The sequence below is a fragment of the Erinaceus europaeus genome, chromosome 21 (genome assembly GCF_950295315.1).
Source record: "Erinaceus europaeus chromosome 21, mEriEur2.1, whole genome shotgun sequence".
Taxonomy (NCBI): Eukaryota; Metazoa; Chordata; class Mammalia; order Eulipotyphla; family Erinaceidae; genus Erinaceus; species Erinaceus europaeus.
The window spans coordinates 5,584,440-5,604,477 of NC_080182.1; the positions used below are offsets into that span (position 1 = coordinate 5,584,440).

Genomic DNA, 20,038 nt, shown 5'->3' on the forward strand with positions numbered 1-20,038 from the left:
CTCTCTGTTTCTATCAAAAGAGAAAGTGGGCTGGGCAGTGGCTCACTCAGTTGAGCACACATTATAGTGCTCAAGGACCCTGGTTAAAATCCCTCATCTCAGCCTGGAGGGGGCAAGCTTCATGAATGGTGGAGCTGTGCTGAGGATATTTCTCTTTCACCCTCCCTGTCTCCTCTCTCAATTTGCCTCTACCCCCCCCAAAAAAAAAAAAAACCAGCTAAATTAACAAAAGCGTAAAAACGGCTGTCAGAAGCAGTAGACTCATCAGTGCAGGCACAGGGCCCCATTAAGAACCACAAGCGACTATTTTGAAACACTGCTCAGGCCACTACAGGTGGGGTTTGTGTAGGACTGAGGGAAGACTGGAAACTGAGAGGAGCACCAGCAAGTTTGGTGCCTGGGACCGACCCTACTCTGATCTTCCAGAGAGCGACGTCATCTGACATCGCCCCTTCCTTTTGCCCCATTTGTGTCCTAGCATGCCAAAAGTGAGCATGAATCAAAAAATAGAGAAATGTGTGTGAGGTGAACAGGATCTAGGCGGGTAAAAGAAGTGATCCCTGGGCCGGCCAAGGGCTCCTCACAGTGGTGTACTCATCACTACAGTACATCTCTTCCTTGCCAAGAGATTCTCATCACATCTGTTCTCAGGACTTCTGTGTAGGGAGGAAATGCTTGTGGAGAAATAAACAGAAATTATAGTACAATGGTCTAGTTCTAGTGAACATGTTCTTTAGATTCCAGGGTGAATGGGGGCAACGAAGCCGCAGAGATGTGTTTTTTTTTCTTTTTTTTGTTATCTTTATTTATTGCATAGAGACAGTCAGAAATCGAGCAGAAGGGAGAGACAGAGACACCTGCAATTCTGCTTTACCACTCACAAAGCTTTCCCCTTGCAGGTGGGGACCCAGGGCTTGAACCTGGGCCCTTGCACGTTGCAACAGATGCGCCACCACCTAGCCCCAAAGTTGTTAAATTTTTTTGTGTTTTTTTTTTTTGATTGTGTATTTCTTTCTTCTTATTATTATTTTTTAAATTTATTTCTTTATTGGGGAATTAATGTTTTACATTCAACAGTAAATGCAATAGTTTGTACATGCATAACATTCCCCAATTTCCCATATAACAATACAACCCCCACTAGGTCCTCTGTCATCCTTCTTGGGCCTGTATTCTCCCCGCCCTTTTTTGTGTTTTTTTGAAACCTTTTATTATGATTTATTCCCTTTTGCTGCCCTTGTTTTATTGTTGTAGCTATTGTTGTTGTTGTTGGATAGGAGAGAGAGAAATGGAGAGAAGAGGGGAAGACAGAGATGGGGAAAGAAAGACAGACACCTGCAGACCTGCTTCACTGCTTGTCAAGTGACCCTGCAGGTGGGGAGCCGGGGGTTGGAAGCGATCCTTAGGCTTGTCCTGGCTCTTCCTGCCCTGTGTGCTTAACCCACTGCACTCCCGCCTGGCCCTGGGTTTTTAATTTCAAAGTAACCTTTATTCTGCAATATATTTTTTAAAGTATTAATTTCTTCAAGAGAAAGATAGGCAGAGAGAGAACCGACATTAATCTGGTACATGTGCTGCTGGGGGTTGAATCAGGACCTAAGGGTTGAGAATCCACCTCCCGGAGCTCTGCAACATTTAATTTTTATTTTTTAAGTGCACGGGAAAAGTATTAACCCTCTAGTGTGAAAAAAGTGGCGGCTATGCAGCTTTGACCTTGCAGTTTTTTTTCCCCAAGACGACGCCCTCTAAGTGAACTTGAACATGGCTAATCCACTCCCCAGCCCCCAGCAATGCTCTACTCCGGTTTATAATGGTGCAAGGGGATTGAATCTGGAATTCAGGAGTCTCAGACATGTCTCTGCATAACCAGGATGCAATCTGCCCCGCCACGCCGCACCCCCCAACGGATCTGATTTCTGCAGATTTTGTTGAGCGCGTAGGGTCTGTTCACCACGCCTTCCCACAGGAAGAAATGCAGCTTCGGTGAGATAAACTTGCTCAAGCTCACGCACGAGTCTGAGCAAGAACCCGAACCTGCGTGGAGCTGTTTCAAGCCCGTGGGCTGGAATGAAAACTGGAGCCGCGGGAGGCAGAAGGCAGCTCGGCTCCGCCACGCTCCCCTCCTTGCCCCGTCCAGCCGGAAAGACAAGCCCTTCCGCGACCAAGGCCTCGCGAGAACGGACCATTCCGAGTCAGGCTCCGCCCTACTTCCGCTGACCCGTCGTTGTCATTGGCTCGTGGCGGACTATATAAACACGTCACTTCCGCCCGCCGCTCCTTTCCGCACTACCCAAAGACGGGCCCATACGGCGTTGTTCTCGGTGAGTTCGCAGGGGCGTGTGTTGCGTCTCCCAGCCCCGCCGGCACGGGCTTTATTTGCTCGGAAGAGGGTGTAGGAGCACTGGAGGTGGGAGCCCGCCGGCAGCTTGAACCTGCGGCTCGCGGGGCGCTTCTTGGCGCGGCGGCCGGCGCGTGGCGGCCCGCGGGCTCCCGCAAGGCCCGGCGAGAGGAGGCGCGGGGGCGCGCACCGGGTCCCCCCAGCACCTGCGCCGGCTCCGCGGCGTGGCGGCTTAGGGCCCTGGGGCCAGGGAGAACGTGGCCACGCTCCCAGCCGCCAGCGGGGCGATCCTGGGTGGGTTCTGGCCCCCGCCCGGGCGGTCAGAATGCGCCGAAGTCACTGGCCAGACGGGCTCGGTCGGCCTGCTTCAGCGTTTTGCCCCAGGTCCGTGTGCATCCGCCCTCTAGAAGCCACGTGAGTGGAGCCATGTGGGAGACGCGTTTCTTTTTATTTTATGTATTACTGGTCTGAGACCGAGAAGTTGGGAAGATTGCGAGAGCCAGACACCTGCAGCCCTGCTTCACTCGCCACGTTTCCCCCCGCAGGTGCAGGACCAGGGGCTTGAACGCGGGTCCTCGGGCGCCGTAATGTGAGCGCCCAACCAGGCGCGCCACCCTTGATGCCTTGTATTGCACTTAACTTTTTTTTTTTTGAGTGTTTATTTTACTCCCTTTTGACGTCCTTGTTTTACTGTGGTTACTGTTGGATAGGACAGAGAACTGGAAAGAGATGGGGAAGACGGGAGAGAAAGACAGACACCTGCAGACCTGCTTCACCGCCCGTGAAGCGACTCCCCTGCAGGTGGGGAGCCGGGGGCTCGAACCGGGATCCTTAACGCCGGTCCTTGCGCTTTGCGCCACGTGCGCTTAACCCGCTGCGCCACCGCCCGACTCCCAGTATTTCACTTCTGTAGGTAGTTACACTCTGCGCCATCACTTGCAGTTCTTGTCCCGAAGGATGCTACTTTTGATTGCAGAGTAGTAGTCCACGACGTGTCCATAACCTGAGCCACTCAACTCTCGGTAGGCGCACTTAGGCTGTTTCCATCCTTTGGCCACTGGATAAGGCAGCTATAAATAGGTCCCTTTGGATAAGTCTTGTCATGTCCTTTGGCCTAAGGCACCGTGTTGCTGGGTTATAAGGTGTTCGGGTGTTTATTGAGCACCTTTTAATATTATTCATTGGACAGAGACAGAAGTTGAAAGGGGAGGGGAGAGAGACAGGCCTGCAGCCCTGCTTTGCCACTTCTGAAGGTTTCCACCTCCGGGTGGGGACCAGGGGCTGGAACCTGGGTCCTTGGACACCATAATGTGAGCACCCAACTAGGTGCACCTTCCTGCCCCTTCCCGGGTTTATTGAAGGACTCTTAATACAGTCTCCCAAAGGGGCTGCTCAGGTATTTGGATCCCCCCCCCCCCCCAGGTTCCCGTCGTAACTTAAAGGGAAACATTCACAATGTCCGGAGCCCTTGATGTCCTGCAAATGAAGGAGGAGGATGTCCTCAAGTTCCTGGCAGCGGGAACCCACCTCGGTGGCACCAACCTCGATTTCCAAATGGAGCAGTACATCTACAAGAGGAAAAGTGACGGTCAGTCGGGGTCCCTTCTTTCTGTGTTCCAGCGGTTCTCCCGAGCTCTGCGTGGTAGTTCGTGGGTACTGGTGCAGGTTTGTGCTGAGTGCTGGGAAAAGAGGTGAGCGGAACAGCTTGATTTGGAAAGAATTAAGGGGGGGGATTCAACTTCAGCTTGAGAGTAACAGACCTAAGCTTAGATGTGTGATAGGTGCTGGGCAGGTCGAGCGGGGCGAGGAGGAGGAGCAGCATGTGCACACCATTAAAGCTCAGGGTGGAGGCCGGTTCTGGCCTGTGAACTTCTGAGTGTCGGAGGTGTGCTACAGCAACGGCAGGGTTTCGCTAACACCAGGAGAGCTCGGCTCTATGACTGGAGTTTGCTAGTGCTCTCTGCCACATTCAGCTGCTCAGAGGAGTGTGCGTCGCAGCACCTGGCCAGGGGTTGAGTGTCCTGCTGTCTCCTAGGCATCTACATCATCAACTTGAAGAGGACCTGGGAGAAGCTGCTGCTGGCCGCGCGCGCTATTGTTGCCATAGAGAATCCAGCTGACGTCAGTGTGATCTCTTCCAGGAACACTGGCCAGGTGTGCAGGGCCTGTGTGTTGGGGTGAAGGACCTCCCCGTTGGAGTTTCCAGCTCCCCACCTGCAGGGGAGCTGGACAGGCAGTGAAGCAGGTCTGCAGGTGTCTTACCTTTCTCCCCCTGTCTTCCCCTCCTCTCCATTTCTCTGTCCTACCCAACAAGGACGCCAGTAACAATAACAACTACAATAATAAAAGGGCAACAAAAGGAAAAGTGAGGGAGCAACAGGAACCCTGATGGTTCACATGTCGTTCAGTCTCACGGATGATGTATGCGCACCTCAGCTTTACACGTCACTTCGTGCCGCTGACCATCCGAGAGCTGATGGATTCATGACATTCTGTAGCTAAAGCAGAGCTTAATTTAACGTGTCTTTTGCAAAGGTCTAAGGGAGGCCAGTTGTAAGGCAAATTAATCCTTTTGGTCTTCTGTTGACATGCTTTTCTGTTGAAGATAATGGGGATCTTGAGGGTTGGCTTACAAGGTTTCAAGATTTCATCCCATTTCTGATTAAAATAGTTTGGCTTGGATTTTTTTATATGTGACAAATTACTGCTCTAGAAAACGTACTGGCTGTCCATCTAGATTGGTCTAGGTGATGTTTGGGGCTTAAGACAAAGCAGAAGGGCCCTCACTTGGATCTCCTCTTTTGTGAGTGTGGTTAGTAGGTTACAAGACTAAGATTACAATGTATTAGTTCACCAAAATTCTGTGTCCTCACCTTCCTGCCTCCCAAAGATAACCATCATAATTCTCACAAGTCTATGAAAGTTAGCTTTTAATCTCTAGAAAAGCAATTTTACCTCTTAATAGAAAATGGAGAAAATCAGCAGAACACAAGACAGATTTGGTGCCATTAGATTGGACCCACAGTCCACAGCTCTTCCTGGGTTGCAGCTTGCTTTTTTGAAATTAACACGCAGAGAAGGGTGATAGTGTTTATATAGGTAGCGCGGAGATTTTGGCCAGAGGCTGGGGAGATTTGATTGCCACACTCCCATGTATTAATTAGCTTGATTTCCATAGCTATGAGGAACTTGCCCACATCACTCCTGAGTAGTCCACTTGTAAGAAACCCAGGACAGTGGTTCCGGTGCCTTAGGAAGCAGTGATTCAGATAACCAAAGAAAAGTGTCGGTGGAAAGTTAACTTGCAGAGGGTCTGGGTCTTGGGTGGAGGCTTGTTTCACATTCCCTGGCTTTTAAGTGCTCTTTTTTTTTTTTTTTTTTTGGATGTAGCAATACAGACTGATAGAACTATTTGGCAGTTTTAGTGTTTTGAGAAGTTTGAGGTTTTCAACTAGATGTAATGGTGACAGTCTGGAAAGATTTTATGACTCCCTCTAAAGTGCTCCTGTCCTTAGCGAGCTGTGCTGAAGTTTGCTGCTGCCACTGGAGCCACTCCGATTGCTGGTCGCTTCACTCCTGGAACCTTCACTAACCAGATCCAGGCTGCTTTCCGGGAGCCAAGGCTTCTCGTGGTTACTGACCCCAGGGCCGACCACCAGCCTCTCACAGAGGCTTCTTACGTTAACCTGCCTACCATCGCCCTGTGTAACACAGACTCTCCTCTGCGCTATGTGGACATTGCCATTCCCTGCAACAACAAGGTACGGGTTGACCTCAGGTTCAGTACAAGTGCTCTAGGAAAACTTGGGGAGATTCATCTGCACATTGTTAGAGCTTGGAGTTGAGGCCACTGGCTGGCTTGTGAACTCTCAAGTGTAGGTAGTGTGCTACACGAGGGGCAAGTTTTTCGCTAACACCACGAGGGTCTCTGGCCCAATGAGTGGAGTTGGATAGTAATTCTTGCTACAATATGTAAAGTTGATGTGTTTTAGTAATGATGAAATTTTTTTGTAGTATTTTTATTTTTATTTATTCCCTTTTTGTTGTCCTTGCTGTTTATTGTTGTTGATGTTGGATAGGACAGAAATGGAGAGAGGGGAAGACAGACACCTGCAGACCTGCTTCACTGCCTGTGAAGCGACTCCTCTGCAGGTGGGGAGCCAGGGGCTCAAACCGGTATCTTTAAAAATCCCGTGTTATTTTGTCCCTTTCGCTGTATTATTACTTAAATTCTTGTGGGCTCTTGGCCAAGTGACATGAGGTTTAAATTGACCTATTTTTGGCTCAGGTCTACTGGTTCAACAAGACCCAAATGTCCACACTATTCCCAGGATTTGTTATATTTATATATTGGTTAGAGAGAGCCAGAAATTCAAAGGAAAGGGGAAAGACAGAGAATAGAGACAACTTACAGCACTGGTTCTCTTGTGAAACTTCACTTGTCGGGGGGGGGGGGGTTACGCCTGGGTCCTTGCACATGGTAAAATATGTGCTCAACCTGGTACACTACCACCCAAGCCCCAAGAATCTTTATGGTTTCAATTTGTAGTCAAAGTAGAAAACCACTGACTTAGTAATAGTTAGCTAGATGATATGGAGAGGCAGGTAGTGTTTTAAATACTTTACACGAGAGTAGAGAGAATCCTAGGGTCACTCTGGCATGCGTAATGCTGGGAATTAAACTGAGGACTTCATGTTTGAATCCAACACTTGACTACACCCCTCCAGTGACCACTTTCTAATAATTTTGACTCTTTGCAGGGAGCCCACTCAGTGGGTCTCATGTGGTGGATGCTGGCCCGTGAAGTTCTGCGCATGCGTGGCACTATCTCCCGTGAACACCCCTGGGAGGTCATGCCTGATCTGTACTTCTACAGAGATCCTGAGGAGGTAAGCTCATGGTGTACCGTAAGCAAACTTGAGGGGTTCATCCATGATTCAGGGAAGCGGTTGTCAATCCAGTAAACCTTTTCTCCTCGCCAAAAATCAGATTGAGAAGGAAGAACAGGCTGCTGCTGAAAAGGCTGTGACCAAGGAGGAGTTCCAGGGCGAATGGACGGCTCCAGCCCCAGAGTTCACCGCAGCCCAGCCTGAGGTCGCAGACTGGTCTGAGGGCGTGCAGGTGCCCTCCGTGCCCATTCAGCAGTTCCCGACTGGTGAGTGTCCCACAGGCGCAGTTAGCTCTCATCCCTGTGCTTACAGTGCGCTAACTCGGGTCTAGCCTTCTGGAGTGTCTGAGGCCACAAGGCAGGTTGCTGATGGGATTAGAGCAGTGAGTAGGTCCTACTTTGAGAATGTCACTCTGACTTCGTGTTTTTCTTACAGAAGACTGGAGTGCTCAGCCTGCCACAGAAGACTGGTCTGCAGCCCCCACTGCTCAGGCCACTGAATGGGTGGGAACAACTACTGAGTGGTCTTAAACTGTTCTCCACTAAAATCAGAGAGCGGCAAGTGAACATTTTCTATTTGATGGGAAATAAAACATTTCTAAAAATTGAGTCCATTTACTTTGGTTTGTAGATGTGACATACATACATAGGTTTTAGTCTTCATTTCCTAGGGCAAGTCATCTGTAAAAGTTAGGCAAGACTCATGGCCAAGGTGCTGCCGTCCCAGATTCAATCCCCAGCGCCACTGAAGTCAGAGCTGAGAGTACAGAAACACCTGTGAGCCCTCTACCCCTGATTGTCCTTTGTCCAGCTCGTTTACGATCTGTGGTACCGGAGCCTTTACATAACCAATCCCACCAACGTGTGGGCCTTGCAATTTTCACTTTTTCTTTTATTGGAGGATTGATGTTTTATATTCGACAGTAAATACAATGGTTTGTACGTATATAACATTTCTGTTTTCCACGTAACAATACAACCACCACTGAGTTCTCTTAGCCATTTCCAGGACCTGTGTTCTCTCCCACTCACCGCAGTCTTTTACTATAGTGCAATGCACTAACAATTTTCACTTTAGATGTAAACATGGCACCAGAGTACTGTCTCGCCATTTGTGATGTTGCCCTGAATTCATATTCTAAACACGGCCATGTACTAAATGGCTCACATGAAAAAGTCCCAAGTTTACATGACAAAACATTGGCCCATAGAGCAGAACCTGTTCCCCTCCAGCAGGGAGTCGTTTCACAGGGGGTGAAGCAGGTTTGCAGGTGTTTTATCTTTCTTTTCCCCTCTCCATTTCTGTCTTATCCAACGACAGCAGTAACAAGGGCAACAAAAGGGGGGGAAATGCCTCCAGGAGCAGTGGATTTGCAGTGCAGGCGCCAAGCCCCAGCAATAAACCTTGAGGGGAAAAAGTGTGGGGCCAGTTGGTGTGTGCACCTGTTACAATGCATAAGGACCCATGTTCAAGCCCCTGGTCCCCACCTACAGAGGGAAAGCTTCACAAGTGGTGAAGCAGGGTTGCAGGTGTCGCTACCTCTTACCTCAATTTCTGTCATCAAATAAATTAAAAAATTAAGAAAAAGTATCATTAGGTCAAAATGGCTGAGCCCAGAAGTGATTTTCGATAAGTAAAGCAAGTGAAAGACAACTATTGGATGGTTTCACTTATATGTGACCTATATGTAACTAAAACCAAAAAAAATGACTCTTAAAGTTTGTGGAAACTACAAACTTTAAGATATCAGGAACGAGGCACAGCACAGTAACTTCATTAATAGTGTGGAAATATGTATATTCATGAGAAAGATAATAATAGAACCAGACATCACTGGTACATGTGCTGCTGGGGTTTGAACTCTGGACCTCAAGGTTAAAAATCCAATGCTCTTATCCACTGGGCCACGGAATTTTTTAATATTCCCTTTTGTTGCCCTCCTTTTATTATTGTTGCCATCTTTGTTGGATAGGGCAGAGAGAAATGGAGAGAGGAGGGGCAGAGAATGATAAGACACCTGCAGACCTGCTTCACCACTTAATGAAGTGGATCCCCTGCGGGAAGCCGGGGACTCAAACCAGGATCCTCACACCAGTGTTTGTGCTTTGCGCCACCAGCACTTTAAGCTGCTGTGTACTGCCTGACTCCCAGTCTGGGCACCTTTGCCAAAGGTTAGATGTCTATAGGTGTGGGACCTTACCTATGAGCTCTCAAGTTGATTCCACTGGTCAGTGTGTCTGTGTTCCAATCCCAAGCAGTTTTGATGACAAATGTCCCCATAATACAATTGAGATCTGGGAGTGTGATGCCTCCAGTTCTGTTCTTTTTTTCTCAAGGTTGCTTTGTAATTCTGGGTCTTTTTTCTGGTTCCAGATAAACATTTGTAGCATTTTTTTTCTAGTCTCCTAAAAGTGGTTGGGGGGAGTAGTGCAATGGGTTAAGCACAGGTGGTGCAAAGTGCAAGGACCAGCATAAGGATCCCAGTTTGAGCCCCTGGTCCCCCCCCCCCCCCCTCCGCAGGGGAGTTGCTTCACACAGGGTGAAGCAGATCTATAGGTGTCTTTCTTTCTCTTCCCCCTTTGTCTTCCTCCATTTCTCTCTGTCCTGTCCAACAACGACATCAGTAACTACAACAATAAAATAACATGGGCAACAGAAGTGAATAAATAAAAATTTTAAAAAGTTTTAAAAGATGTGGTTGGGGTCTTGGTGGGGATAACATTGAATTTGTGTATCAGCCTGATCATATTCTTAACTGGAGAAGGCTTTTTACTTTTTTTTTTTTTTTTTTTTGCCTTAAACTCATTCTTTCTAGAGCCCAAGCTTGTACATTATTTATCATAGCTGGGACTTCACACACTTGGAATTCTGTAAAATGGCTTATTGCTCAGTGAGCCAGGGCCTTAAAAGCCTGACAAACATTTTAGCAAAAATACACTGTCCAAAGCATCTAGCACATAGGTCTCCTGGAACCGGGATCCTTATGCCTGTCTTTGCACTTGGCGCCACCTGTGCTTAACCCACTACGCTACCACCTGACCCCCTCTCCATTTCCTAACACAAAGAGTGAATAAGTTGGTCTGGGAGTAGTAGTTTCATGGATGTGTGAGCTCCTGGCACCAGAGAAAAACAAATACCACTGGTGACACAGTGCCCTTGGATAGAGGGTTCCTTAGCCGTATCTATGACCAAGGTTTGAACCCGGTCCCCACCACACAAGGAAACTTTGATGCTGTGGTCTCTTTCATTGTACTTTGCCTTTCCACCTCTTTTGTTTCTATTAAAATCATTAGGGGGTCAGGAAGATAGAATAATGGTTATGCAAGGTTTTTCCCATTTGAGCCTTAAGGAATTCAGGTTCAAACCCTTTCGTATTCATTAGATGAGTCTTCCGTATTTTACAGCTTTTATCCTTTAGTCAATTCTAGTCTACCCTACACAGAACAACCACAATCAGGATCAAATTTGAATCCTTCAAGCTCCATCCAAGATGGGCGGAAAACGGTGAAATCACCGTTTTTAACAGCTGAGTGGTATTCCATTGTGTATATAGACCACAACTTGCTCAGCCACTCATCTGTTGCTGGACACCTGGGTTGATTCCAGGTTTTGCCCATTAAGATTGTGCTGCTATGAACATATGTGTGCACAGATATTTTTTAATGGCATGTTTGGTTCCTCAGGATATATCCCCAGCAGAGGAATTGCAGGGTCATAGGGTAGGTCCACTTCTAGCCTTCTGGGAGTTCTCCAGACCGCTCTCCACAGAGGTTTCGAGCAATTGACATTCCCACCAGCAGTGCAGGAAGGTTCCTTTGTCCCCACAACCTCCCCAACATTTGTTACTGCTTTTAAATTCTGTATATTTTTTTTATGCATTACACACACACACTTTCTCTTTAACATTCCATTTTAAGGAGAGAGAGAAAGGCCAGAGCACTGCTCATCTATGGCTTATGGTGGTGCTGGGGAATGAACCTAGGATCTCAGCCTCAAGCAGGAAAGTCTTGCAGAACCAGTATGCTGTCTCCTCAGCCCCTGCATTAGTCTCTTGTCACAGTGGATTTAAGAAGCTGACCTGTACATGGTCCGGCAGGTGGCGCAGTAGATAAAGCATCAGACTCTCAAGCATGAGGTCCTGAGTTCAATCCCCGGCAGCACATGTACCAGAGTGATGTCTGGCTCTTTCTCTCTCCTATGTTTCTCACTAATAAATAAGTAAATAAAATCTTTAAAAAAAGAAGCTGACCTGTGTTCCCATGGTCACTACATGTTACTGTGAAAGGCCAGTGTCAGGAAACCCATGTTAGTGATGAAAAGACAGTGGACAAGTCTGACGGATCTAATCCTGCTATGAGGAAATCCTACCCGGGAGTTAGATGTTGTGTGTCAGAACACCTTGGGGGGAGCTCCAAGTTCACAAAGTCAGCCAGCAATGTCAGCCCTTGGTCCTCCGTGTTCCAGTCAGAAGCACATAGCCTGTGGGAGAACTTAGCTGATCAGTTGGAAGACTTGTCAACTTACTTATTTTTAAAGATAAGTTTTTGAAAAATAATCATTTCCTTTTGTTGCCCTTGTTTTTTTGTTATTTATTCCCTTTTGTTGCCCTTGTTTTATTATTGTAGTTATTGTTGTCATTGTTGGATAGGACAGAGAAATGGAGAGAGGAGGGGAAGAAAGAGTGGGGGAGAGAAATATAGACACCTGCAGACCTGCTTCACCGCCTGTGAAGTGACTTCCCTGAAGGTGGGGAGCCGGGGCTTGAACTGGGATCCTTATGCCGGTCCTTGTGCTTTGTGCCACCTGCACTTAAACCCCGATTCCCTGTTGCTCTTGTTTTATTGTTATAGTTATTGATGTCATCGTTGTTGGATAGAACAGAGAGAAATGGAGAGGGGAAGGGAAGACAGGAGAGAAAGACACCTGCTGACTTGCTTCACTGCCTGTGAAGCGACTCCCCCTGCAGGTGGGAAGCTGGGGGCTCGAACTGGGATCCTTATGCTGGTCCTTGAGCTTTGTGCCACCTGCTCTTAACCCGCTGTGCTACCTACCACCCGACTCCCGTGAACTTACTAATGAGAAAGAACCAGACATCACTCTGGTACATGTGCTGCTTGGGATTGAACTCAGGACCTCATGCTTGAGAGTCCAGTGCTTTGTCCACTGTGCCACCTCCCAGACCATGACTGGTGAACTTTGGGCCTTGACCAACACTGAGAAGAGGCCATGCTAAGTATAAGCAGAGGCAGTAGTTCTGGGTCAGGGTCTTTGAAGGACGGAGCCAGCAGAGTAAAACTGAAAATAGTTTATTTTATTCTCCTTAGGATACAAATCCTGGTCTTTTTTTTTTTTTTTTTTTTCTTGGAAAAATGAGCTCTGGAGCGCTACAGAAGGAATTATAATATTGGATTCCTCCTAGCAAAGCCAAATGTGGGAAGATCATTTCCTGAGACTTTCAGTCAAGATTCCTCCTACACTTTTACTTTCAGTTGTTGAAGTCCCTGGGCTGAGGGGATCAAGCCCAAAGAAGGCAGCTTCGGGAGTGAGGAGTGGCTTTTCACAGAGCACTGAACCAACAAGTCGGGGAGGGGGGGGTCAGACCCTCCAGTTCTCAGTCAGCCCACCTTGGACTAATGACGCTGTCTTCTAACACTCGCAACACTATCTGGAAGGACACTGTACCAACTATGGATAAGTAAGGAAAATGGTTAAAAATGTGTTCTACTCCACAACAACCTTAAACAACAAGGGCAACAAAAGGGGGAAAAAATAAAAACCTCCAGGAGCAGTGGATTTGTGATACAGGCACCAAGCCCCAGCAATAACCCTGGAGGCAAAAAAAAAAAAAAAAGTGTTCTACAAGGTTCTCCAGCTGATTGTGATGCAAGGATATAGTCACATAAGCATTTTTTTTTTTTTGAAACTCTAGAAACCCTAATGGAATGTCTCTGAACTGTGTGTGTGTGTGTGTGTGTGTGTGTGTGTGTGTGTGTGTGTGTGTGTGTGTATTAGATTAAACAATTGATGTAAGTCCCTTACTGGTATATAAAAATCTAACTCGGGGTCAGGCAGTGGTTCATCTGCTTAAGCTCACATATACAGTGCAGAAGGATCTGGGTTTAAGCCCCAGTCCCCACCACCTGCCAGGGGGGAAGATTCATCAGGGATGAACAGCAGTGCTACTGGTGTCTCTCTCCTCTCTCTCTCAATTTTATTGCTCCTGGCAGGTATATCTTTTAGTATTTTTTTCAATTTTTATCTTTATTTATTATTGGATAGAGACAGAAATTGAGAGGGGAAGGGGAGATAGAAAAAGAGACAGATGAGACAGCGGCAGCCCTACTTCATCACTCATAAAGCTTCCCGCCTGCAGGTGGGGACCAGGGACCAGAACCTGAGTCCTTGTGCACTGTAATGTAAGTGCTTAACCAGGTATGCCACCACCTGGCCTCCCCTCTGTCTTCCTCTATTTTCCCTTCCCGTTAATTTTCTGTCTAGATCCAAAGTAAATTAAAATTGAAAAACAAAACAATCTATCTGTTGTTAAAATTCGGAGGCTCCAGCTGGCCGGGCTAGCTTCAGGGGCGGGTAACAGAGACGACCAGAGACATACAGCTGGGCAGGGAAGCTGTATTTCTTTATTCAGGAACAACGATTCATAAACTAAACCAAACTAATCACCAAACAGAACTCTGCTGCCTCTTTCCCCCGCGGCGGCGGCGCCAAGCACTCTCTAACTCTGGAACTCTCCCGGGGGTTCCTTGGGGCGGGGACAAGCGGGCCCACGGAAACTAGCAGGACTGAACCAATTTTCTTGGCAGGGGGAGAGCTAGAACAATCCAATGTAAAGCATACAACACTATCTCAAGGCCCAGGAGGTGGATAAAGCACTGAACTCTGAAGCATGAGATCCCCAGTTCAATCCTCAGCATTATCAGTGATGTCTTGGTGTCTCCCATCTGTCTGTCTGTCTCTCTCTCTCATAAATTACCTCGGGAGTGGGCGGTACTGCAGCGGGTTAATCGCATGTGGCGCAAAGCGCAAGGACCAGCATAAGGATCCCGGTTCAAGCCCCCGGTGAAGCAGGTCTGCAGGAGTCTATCTTTCTCTCCTCCTCTCTGTCTTCCCCTCCTCTCTCCATTTCTCTCTGTCCTATCGAACAACAACAACATCAATAACTTCTTCTTCTAGCGTTTGCCCTTCTTCCGTAGCCAGTCAACAGCATCAGGTTGAGCCTGATGTAAAGTTTCGAGACCTCCTTTGAATCTGGAGAGGTGGCAGTTGTTGACTATGTGGGTCATAGTCTGTCTGTCTGTAGCCACAGGGCATCAATAACTACAACAATAAAACAACAAGGGCAACAAAAGGGAATAAATATTAAAAAAAAAAACTTAAAAACTTAACTCAAATCGACAAATATTGAGTTCATTTAGTTCGGTATTCCTCTGGGTTTTTATGTTGTTGGGCAGGCTGGGGTCAGGTGCAGGAGGGCTGGGACTGACTGCATACTTCCAGAAGAGCTCTGGGCTGGGTCTGTGAGAGGCCATGAGCTACCTCAGCTGAGTAGTCAGGGTCTGCTCATGGAGGCAGGTTTCCAGCAGCAGCAAGCCATTTTGTCGGTTTTCCTTGGGAAACGTCTGCTGTGGTCGCAATAGCCAGTGCAAGCCACCTGCAAACTCAGTCTCCCGTTCCCCCAGGAAGGTGGTCACGGGAAGGTTGAGCAAACACAGGGACCACAGTCTACCTAGTGGAGGATCAGAAGAGATAAAGGGCAGCTAGGCATCCAACAACCATCCGAGGGGAGTCCTAAGAAGGTACGCTGGGTGGTCTAGGCCTGGCCCTCCGCATCTGAACCCAGGCTCCTCCGGATGAGTGTTTGAGAGAAGTGGCGCTATAAAGACCTCAGGTCAGGGCATTCTCTGTCCCAGTTCTGCACAACCTCTAAAACTGGAGCCTGTGTTCGAAGAGGTCTGGAAACAGCAGCAGTAAGACAGGAAACTGCATGCAGTCCAGCTTCCCCGGCTTGCTGCACAGTGGCGAGGTGCAGGGCTCCTGGCCCTGAGCGCCTGAGGCTCCCGGCTTGGGGGCGAGCTGGGTCCCGGCCCCCGCAGGAGTGGACTCTCCTGAGGACAGTTCCCGAGCTTCAGCCTCCCTCCGAGACCCAGCCTGCTCCTGGCCGGGCCCTGCTGCCTGCAGGGAAGTGGACGCGGTGGGGTGCACCAGGGCACCCCGACTGTTGCCCATCAGGCTGCGCAGCTGGTGGGATATTGGTTTGATTCCTCCTCCGTTCTGGTGCAGGACACTGGTGAGCAGTGTTCCTGGGGTGCCTGCTCCCTGGCAGGTTTGTCTTGCACGCCCCACCTGTATGCTCACTCAATTGTCTGCTGCCCCATCAGCCTTGGAATCCCCAACGGCTCCCTGGGAATCCCCAACAGCCTCCTTGGAGGCCCCAGCAGCTTCCTTGGAACCCCCCAATAGCCTCCTTGGAATTCCCAACAGCCTCCTTGGAACTCCCAACAGCCTCCTTGGAACCCCCCAATAGCCTCCTTGGAATTCCCAACAGCCTTCTTGGAACTCCCAACAGCCTCCTTGGAATTCCCAGCGGTCTCTTTGGAATCCCCAACAGCCTCCTGGGAACCCCCAACAGCCTCCTGGAAACCCCCAACAGCCTCCTTGGAACCCCCAACAGCCTCCTTGAACCCCCAAGAGCCTCCTGGAAACCCCAGCCATAATCCTTGTGCTCACCCTCCTGGGTGGCCTAGTGAGGCCTTCCGGGAAGCAGCATGTACAGGTTCTGGAGGGAAGAACAGGAACTGAAGAGGGATGAGGGCGTGGGCAGGGTGGCGTGGGCACCTGGAAAGGGCAGAACGTGGCCATCTGGAAGCCTCTGGGGTGATCCCGAGTGAGGCTGGAGCTCCCAATTCAAGAAGAGGATTGACTGAGACAAGCCTAGGGCAGCCTAGGAGAGGTCCTGAGGCCTCCATGCTGGAGGAAGAGGGTGAAGGCTGAAGTGCATGTGTGAGGGGCAGGGAAGTCCTGGGGGCAGCACTGGGGAATAGATGAAGTTTCTGGACAAGTCTGGGGGCAGAAGTCGGATGGGGATAAGGGGAGAGGGTATGAGAAAGATGAGAAGAAAAAAAAAAAGATGAGAAGAGAGGAAGAGGGGAGGAGAGGAGGGGAAAGAAAGAGTGAGAGAGGGAGTCAGGCGGTGGCGCAGCGGGGTAAGTGCAGGTGGCGCAAAGTGCAAGGACCGGCATAAGGATCCCGGGTCGAACCCCGGCTCCCCACCTGCAGGGGAGTCGCTTCACAGGCGGTGAAGCAGGTCTGCAGGTGTCTGTCTTTCTCTCCCCCTCTCTGACTTCCCCTCCTCTCTCCATTTCTGTCCTATCCAACAACGAATGACAACACAACAATAATAACCACAACAAGGATGCATGTACAAACTATTATATTTACTGTTGGATGTAAAACATTAATTCCCCAATAAAGAAATTAAAAAAAAAATAACCACAACAAGGCTACAACAACAAGGACCACAAAAGGGGGGAAAATGACCTCCAGGAACAGTGGATTCATGGTGTAGGCACTGAGCCCCAGCAATAAACCTGGAGGCAAAAAGAAATAGTTTATGAGGGCCAGACAGTGACATATCTGGTTAAGAGCACACATTACAGTGCACAAGGACCCAGGTTCAAGCCCCTGGTCCCCACCTGCAGGGGAAAAGCTTCAGAAGTGGTGAAGGAGGGCTGCAGGTATCTCTCTGTCTCCCTTTATATCCCCCCTCCCTCTCAATTTCTGTCTCTATACAATAATAAATACATTAAAAAATTGTTAATGAGTGAAAAAAAGAGTCGGGGGCCTGATGGTGGCATATGTGGTTGAGCATACCATACTACAATGTTCAAGGACCCAGGTTCGAGCCCCTGGTCCCCACCTGCAGGGGAGAAGCTTCATGAGTGGCAAAGCAGTACTGCAGGTCTCTCTTTCTCTCTCCCTCCCCCTTCCCTTCAATTTCTGGCTGTCTCTATTCAATAAATAAATAAAGATAATTAAAAAAGATTTATTTATTTCACGAAAAAGCCAGAGAACAAATCATCATAGGAATCAAACCTGTGACACCAGGAATCAAACCCAGGACCTCATGCACGCAAGTCCTGCACACCACATATAGAACTTGATTGAATTAAACACAGTAAATAGAATAGACTCAATTTTTTAATATTATTAGGAGGATTAATGGTTTATAGTAAGTACAAGTTGGTATATGTGGGACATTTCTCAGTTTTCTCTCACCTCAGCCTAGGCCCTCCTCTACCATTATACTCCAGGACCTGAAAGCCACCCCACCTCCTTCCCAGGTCCTTTACTTTGGTGCAATACACAAAATCTATCCCAAGTTCTGCTTTGTGTTTCCCCTTCTGTTATTTTTCAATTCTGTCCATGAGTGAGATCATCCCATATTCATCCTTCTCTTTCTGACTTCTCACTTCGCATGATTCTTTCAAGTTCCACCCAAGATTTTGATTACTAAAGAAGAGGGGGGCTGGGTGGTGGCACACCTGGTTGAGTGCACATGTTACAATGCACAAGGCTACAGGTTCGAGCCCTTGGTCCCCACCTGCGGGGGGAAAGCTTCACAAGTGGTGAAGCAATGCTGAAGGTGTCTCTCTGTCTCTCACCCTTTCTATCACCCCTTCTCTCTTGATTTCTGGCTGTCTCTATCCAATAAATAAAAAAGATTAAAAGAAGAAATTACACAAACACCTTTAAGTTAGAAAAATCTGACTGAAGTGAACCGATATCTTTCCAGAAGCAGTCATGTTGGCTTGGCCATGGATGTCTGTTCTTTCCAGAAATCACTGGTGTGGGCCAGACTCCTCTCTCCCTTTCTCTTTGTCCTATCCAACAACAACAATAATAGCTACAGCAATAAAAACAAGGGCAACAAAAGGGAAAATAAATAAATTTAAAAAATTGTTGTTAATAATATGTTACAAGATTGTAAAGTGACAGTGTGTAGTTACACACAACTTCTGTGTCCCCATCCTCCCACCTCCCAAAGATAACCACCATAGCCCCCATAAGTCTTATAAGCAGTCTGCTTGCCTTTCTTTCTTTCTTTCTTTCTACCATTCTTTTCTACCATTCTTTTTCTTTCTTCAAGATTCTGTAAATAAAATCTCTAGATTCTGCATATGAGTGAAACCATCTGGTAGTTGTCTTTCATCTCTTTACTTATTTCACTAAGCATCATCACCTCTAGTTTCACTCAATTTGTCCCAAAAGACATAATAATCCCATCTTTCTCACTGCAGAGTAGTATTCCATGGAATATATATACCTGATAACTTATTCATCCAGTCATCTGTTGAGGGGAATTTAGGCCACCCATTCTTTAGCTATGGTGAATAATGCAGCTATGAAGATAGGTGTGTCTATGGCCCTTCAAATTAGTATTTGCATCATTCACACATTATTTTTTTATTTTTATTTTTTAGAATTTATTTATTCACAAGAAAGATAGGCAGAGAGAGAAAGAACCAGATGCCACTCTGGTACACGTGCTGCCAGGTAATGAACTCAGGACCTCATGTTTGAGAATCCAGTGCTTTATCCACTGCGCCACCTCCCGGACCACACATTCACACATTCTTGTCAGCAGGAAAACCTGCCTGGTCACAAGAAGAAATAATGGAAAGGGAGAAAGAAAACATGTTCATTTTATTTATTACACTGATTTACTTTCTGTTCTTTCAAAACTTATGTGGTACTGATTCTCAAAGATATAGATGCTTTAGGGACATAGTTATACAACTCTTCAGACTTGTTAGCAAACCACACTCACCACCAAAGAAACAATTTCCTCCACCACAGCCCAGGTCCCCTCCATCCTTCTACCCCCTTTGATGACTTCAGTTCTGCATCCCAAGTCCAAGAGTTTGTTTACATTTGGCTGTCTTGTTTCTTTCCTTTATTTTCTTTTTTATTATCCTTATTTACTTATTAATATTTTTATTTATTTATTCCCTTTTGTTGCCCTTGTTGTTTTCTTGTAGTTATTATTGTTGCCTTTCGTGTGCACTTCTGTTACACGCGTGGTAATTTGGGGACATGTCTGAGAACTGCTGGCAGACCTGTAATTCTTCACTCTTCTACACAAATGCGAGTTAGTGCTCTTGCTGTCCCCACACCCCCCACCCCCGCCCCTTACAGAGGGGACTAAAGCTGAGCCTCAGTTTCCCCATATGCGGAGCGCATTTCAGAGCCAGGGACTTGGGGAGAGCCAAGTCCTGCTGGGCTGAGCAGCCAGGGGAGCCTATGGCCCTCGGCTGTGCGGCCCCGCCCCGACGCGGTAGCCTCGCCTCCTCCGGCCCCGAGGCCACGCCCCCGGCCCTACGCGCCTCCTCCGGCCCCGAGGCCACGCCCCCGGCCCTACGCGCCTCCTCCGGCCCCGAGGCCACGCCCCCGGCCCTACGCGCCTCCTCCGGCCCCGAGGCCACGCCCCCGGCCCTACGCGCCTCCTCTGGCCCCGAGGCCACGCCCCCGGCCCTACGCGCCTCCTCCGGCCCCGAAGCCACGCCCCCGGCCCTACGCGCCTCCTCCGGCCCCGAGGCCACGCCCCCGGCCCTACGCGCCTCCTCTGGCCCCCGAGGCCACGCCCTACGCACCGCCTCCGGCCCCGAAGCCTAGCCCCTGGGCCTCAAATCCCGTCTCCGGAGCCGTAGCCCCGCCTCCACCCTTGAGGCCCCGCCTCCTTTGCCGTTGCTGCCTCAACTAGCTCTAGGGCCACACCCCTCCCAGCCTGCCCCT

General features: G+C 48.5%; 1 protein-coding gene and 2 non-coding genes across 4 annotated transcripts; all 3 read left to right on the plus strand.

The window, feature by feature from the left end:
• The first annotated feature begins 2,205 nt into the window (after positions 1–2,205).
• Positions 2,206–7,836, plus strand: RPSA (ribosomal protein SA). 2 transcript variants are annotated; one of them, XM_007531638.3, is made up of 7 exons: positions 2,206–2,321; positions 3,761–3,926; positions 4,374–4,492; positions 5,854–6,099; positions 7,100–7,228; positions 7,329–7,494; positions 7,664–7,836. In XM_007531638.3, exons 2-7 carry the CDS (start codon positions 3,794–3,796, stop codon positions 7,756–7,758), a joined length of 888 nt encoding a protein of 295 aa, XP_007531700.1. In that variant the 5' UTR covers positions 2,206–2,321; positions 3,761–3,793; the 3' UTR covers positions 7,759–7,836. The 2 variants fall into 2 exon arrangements, with proteins under 2 accessions (XP_007531700.1, XP_060036313.1); XM_060180330.1 differs by having other exon boundaries at positions 7,667–7,836.
• LOC132535378 (small nucleolar RNA SNORA62/SNORA6 family) lies at positions 4,160–4,309 on the plus strand. Its single transcript, XR_009547159.1, has one exon. It is a non-coding gene; the product is annotated as a small nucleolar RNA SNORA62/SNORA6 family (small nucleolar RNA).
• LOC132535377 (small nucleolar RNA SNORA62/SNORA6 family) lies at positions 6,156–6,309 on the plus strand. Its single transcript, XR_009547158.1, has one exon. It is a non-coding gene; the product is annotated as a small nucleolar RNA SNORA62/SNORA6 family (small nucleolar RNA).
• Positions 7,837–20,038: the final 12,202 nt, after the last annotated feature.

What these genes read in the sequence shown, in the direction of transcription:
- RPSA (XM_007531638.3), top strand. Translation starts at nt 3,794, where the DNA reads ATGTCCGGAGCCCTTGATGTCCTGCAAATGAAGGAGGAGGATGTCCTC. An exon ending in CTACAAGAGGAAAAGTGACG is followed by an intron (nt 3,927 to 4,373) that starts GTCAGTCGGGGT and finishes GCTGTCTCCTAG; the next exon opens with GCATCTACATCATCAACTTG. An exon ending in CCATTCCCTGCAACAACAAG is followed by an intron (nt 6,100 to 7,099) that starts GTACGGGTTGAC and finishes GACTCTTTGCAG; the next exon opens with GGAGCCCACTCAGTGGGTCT.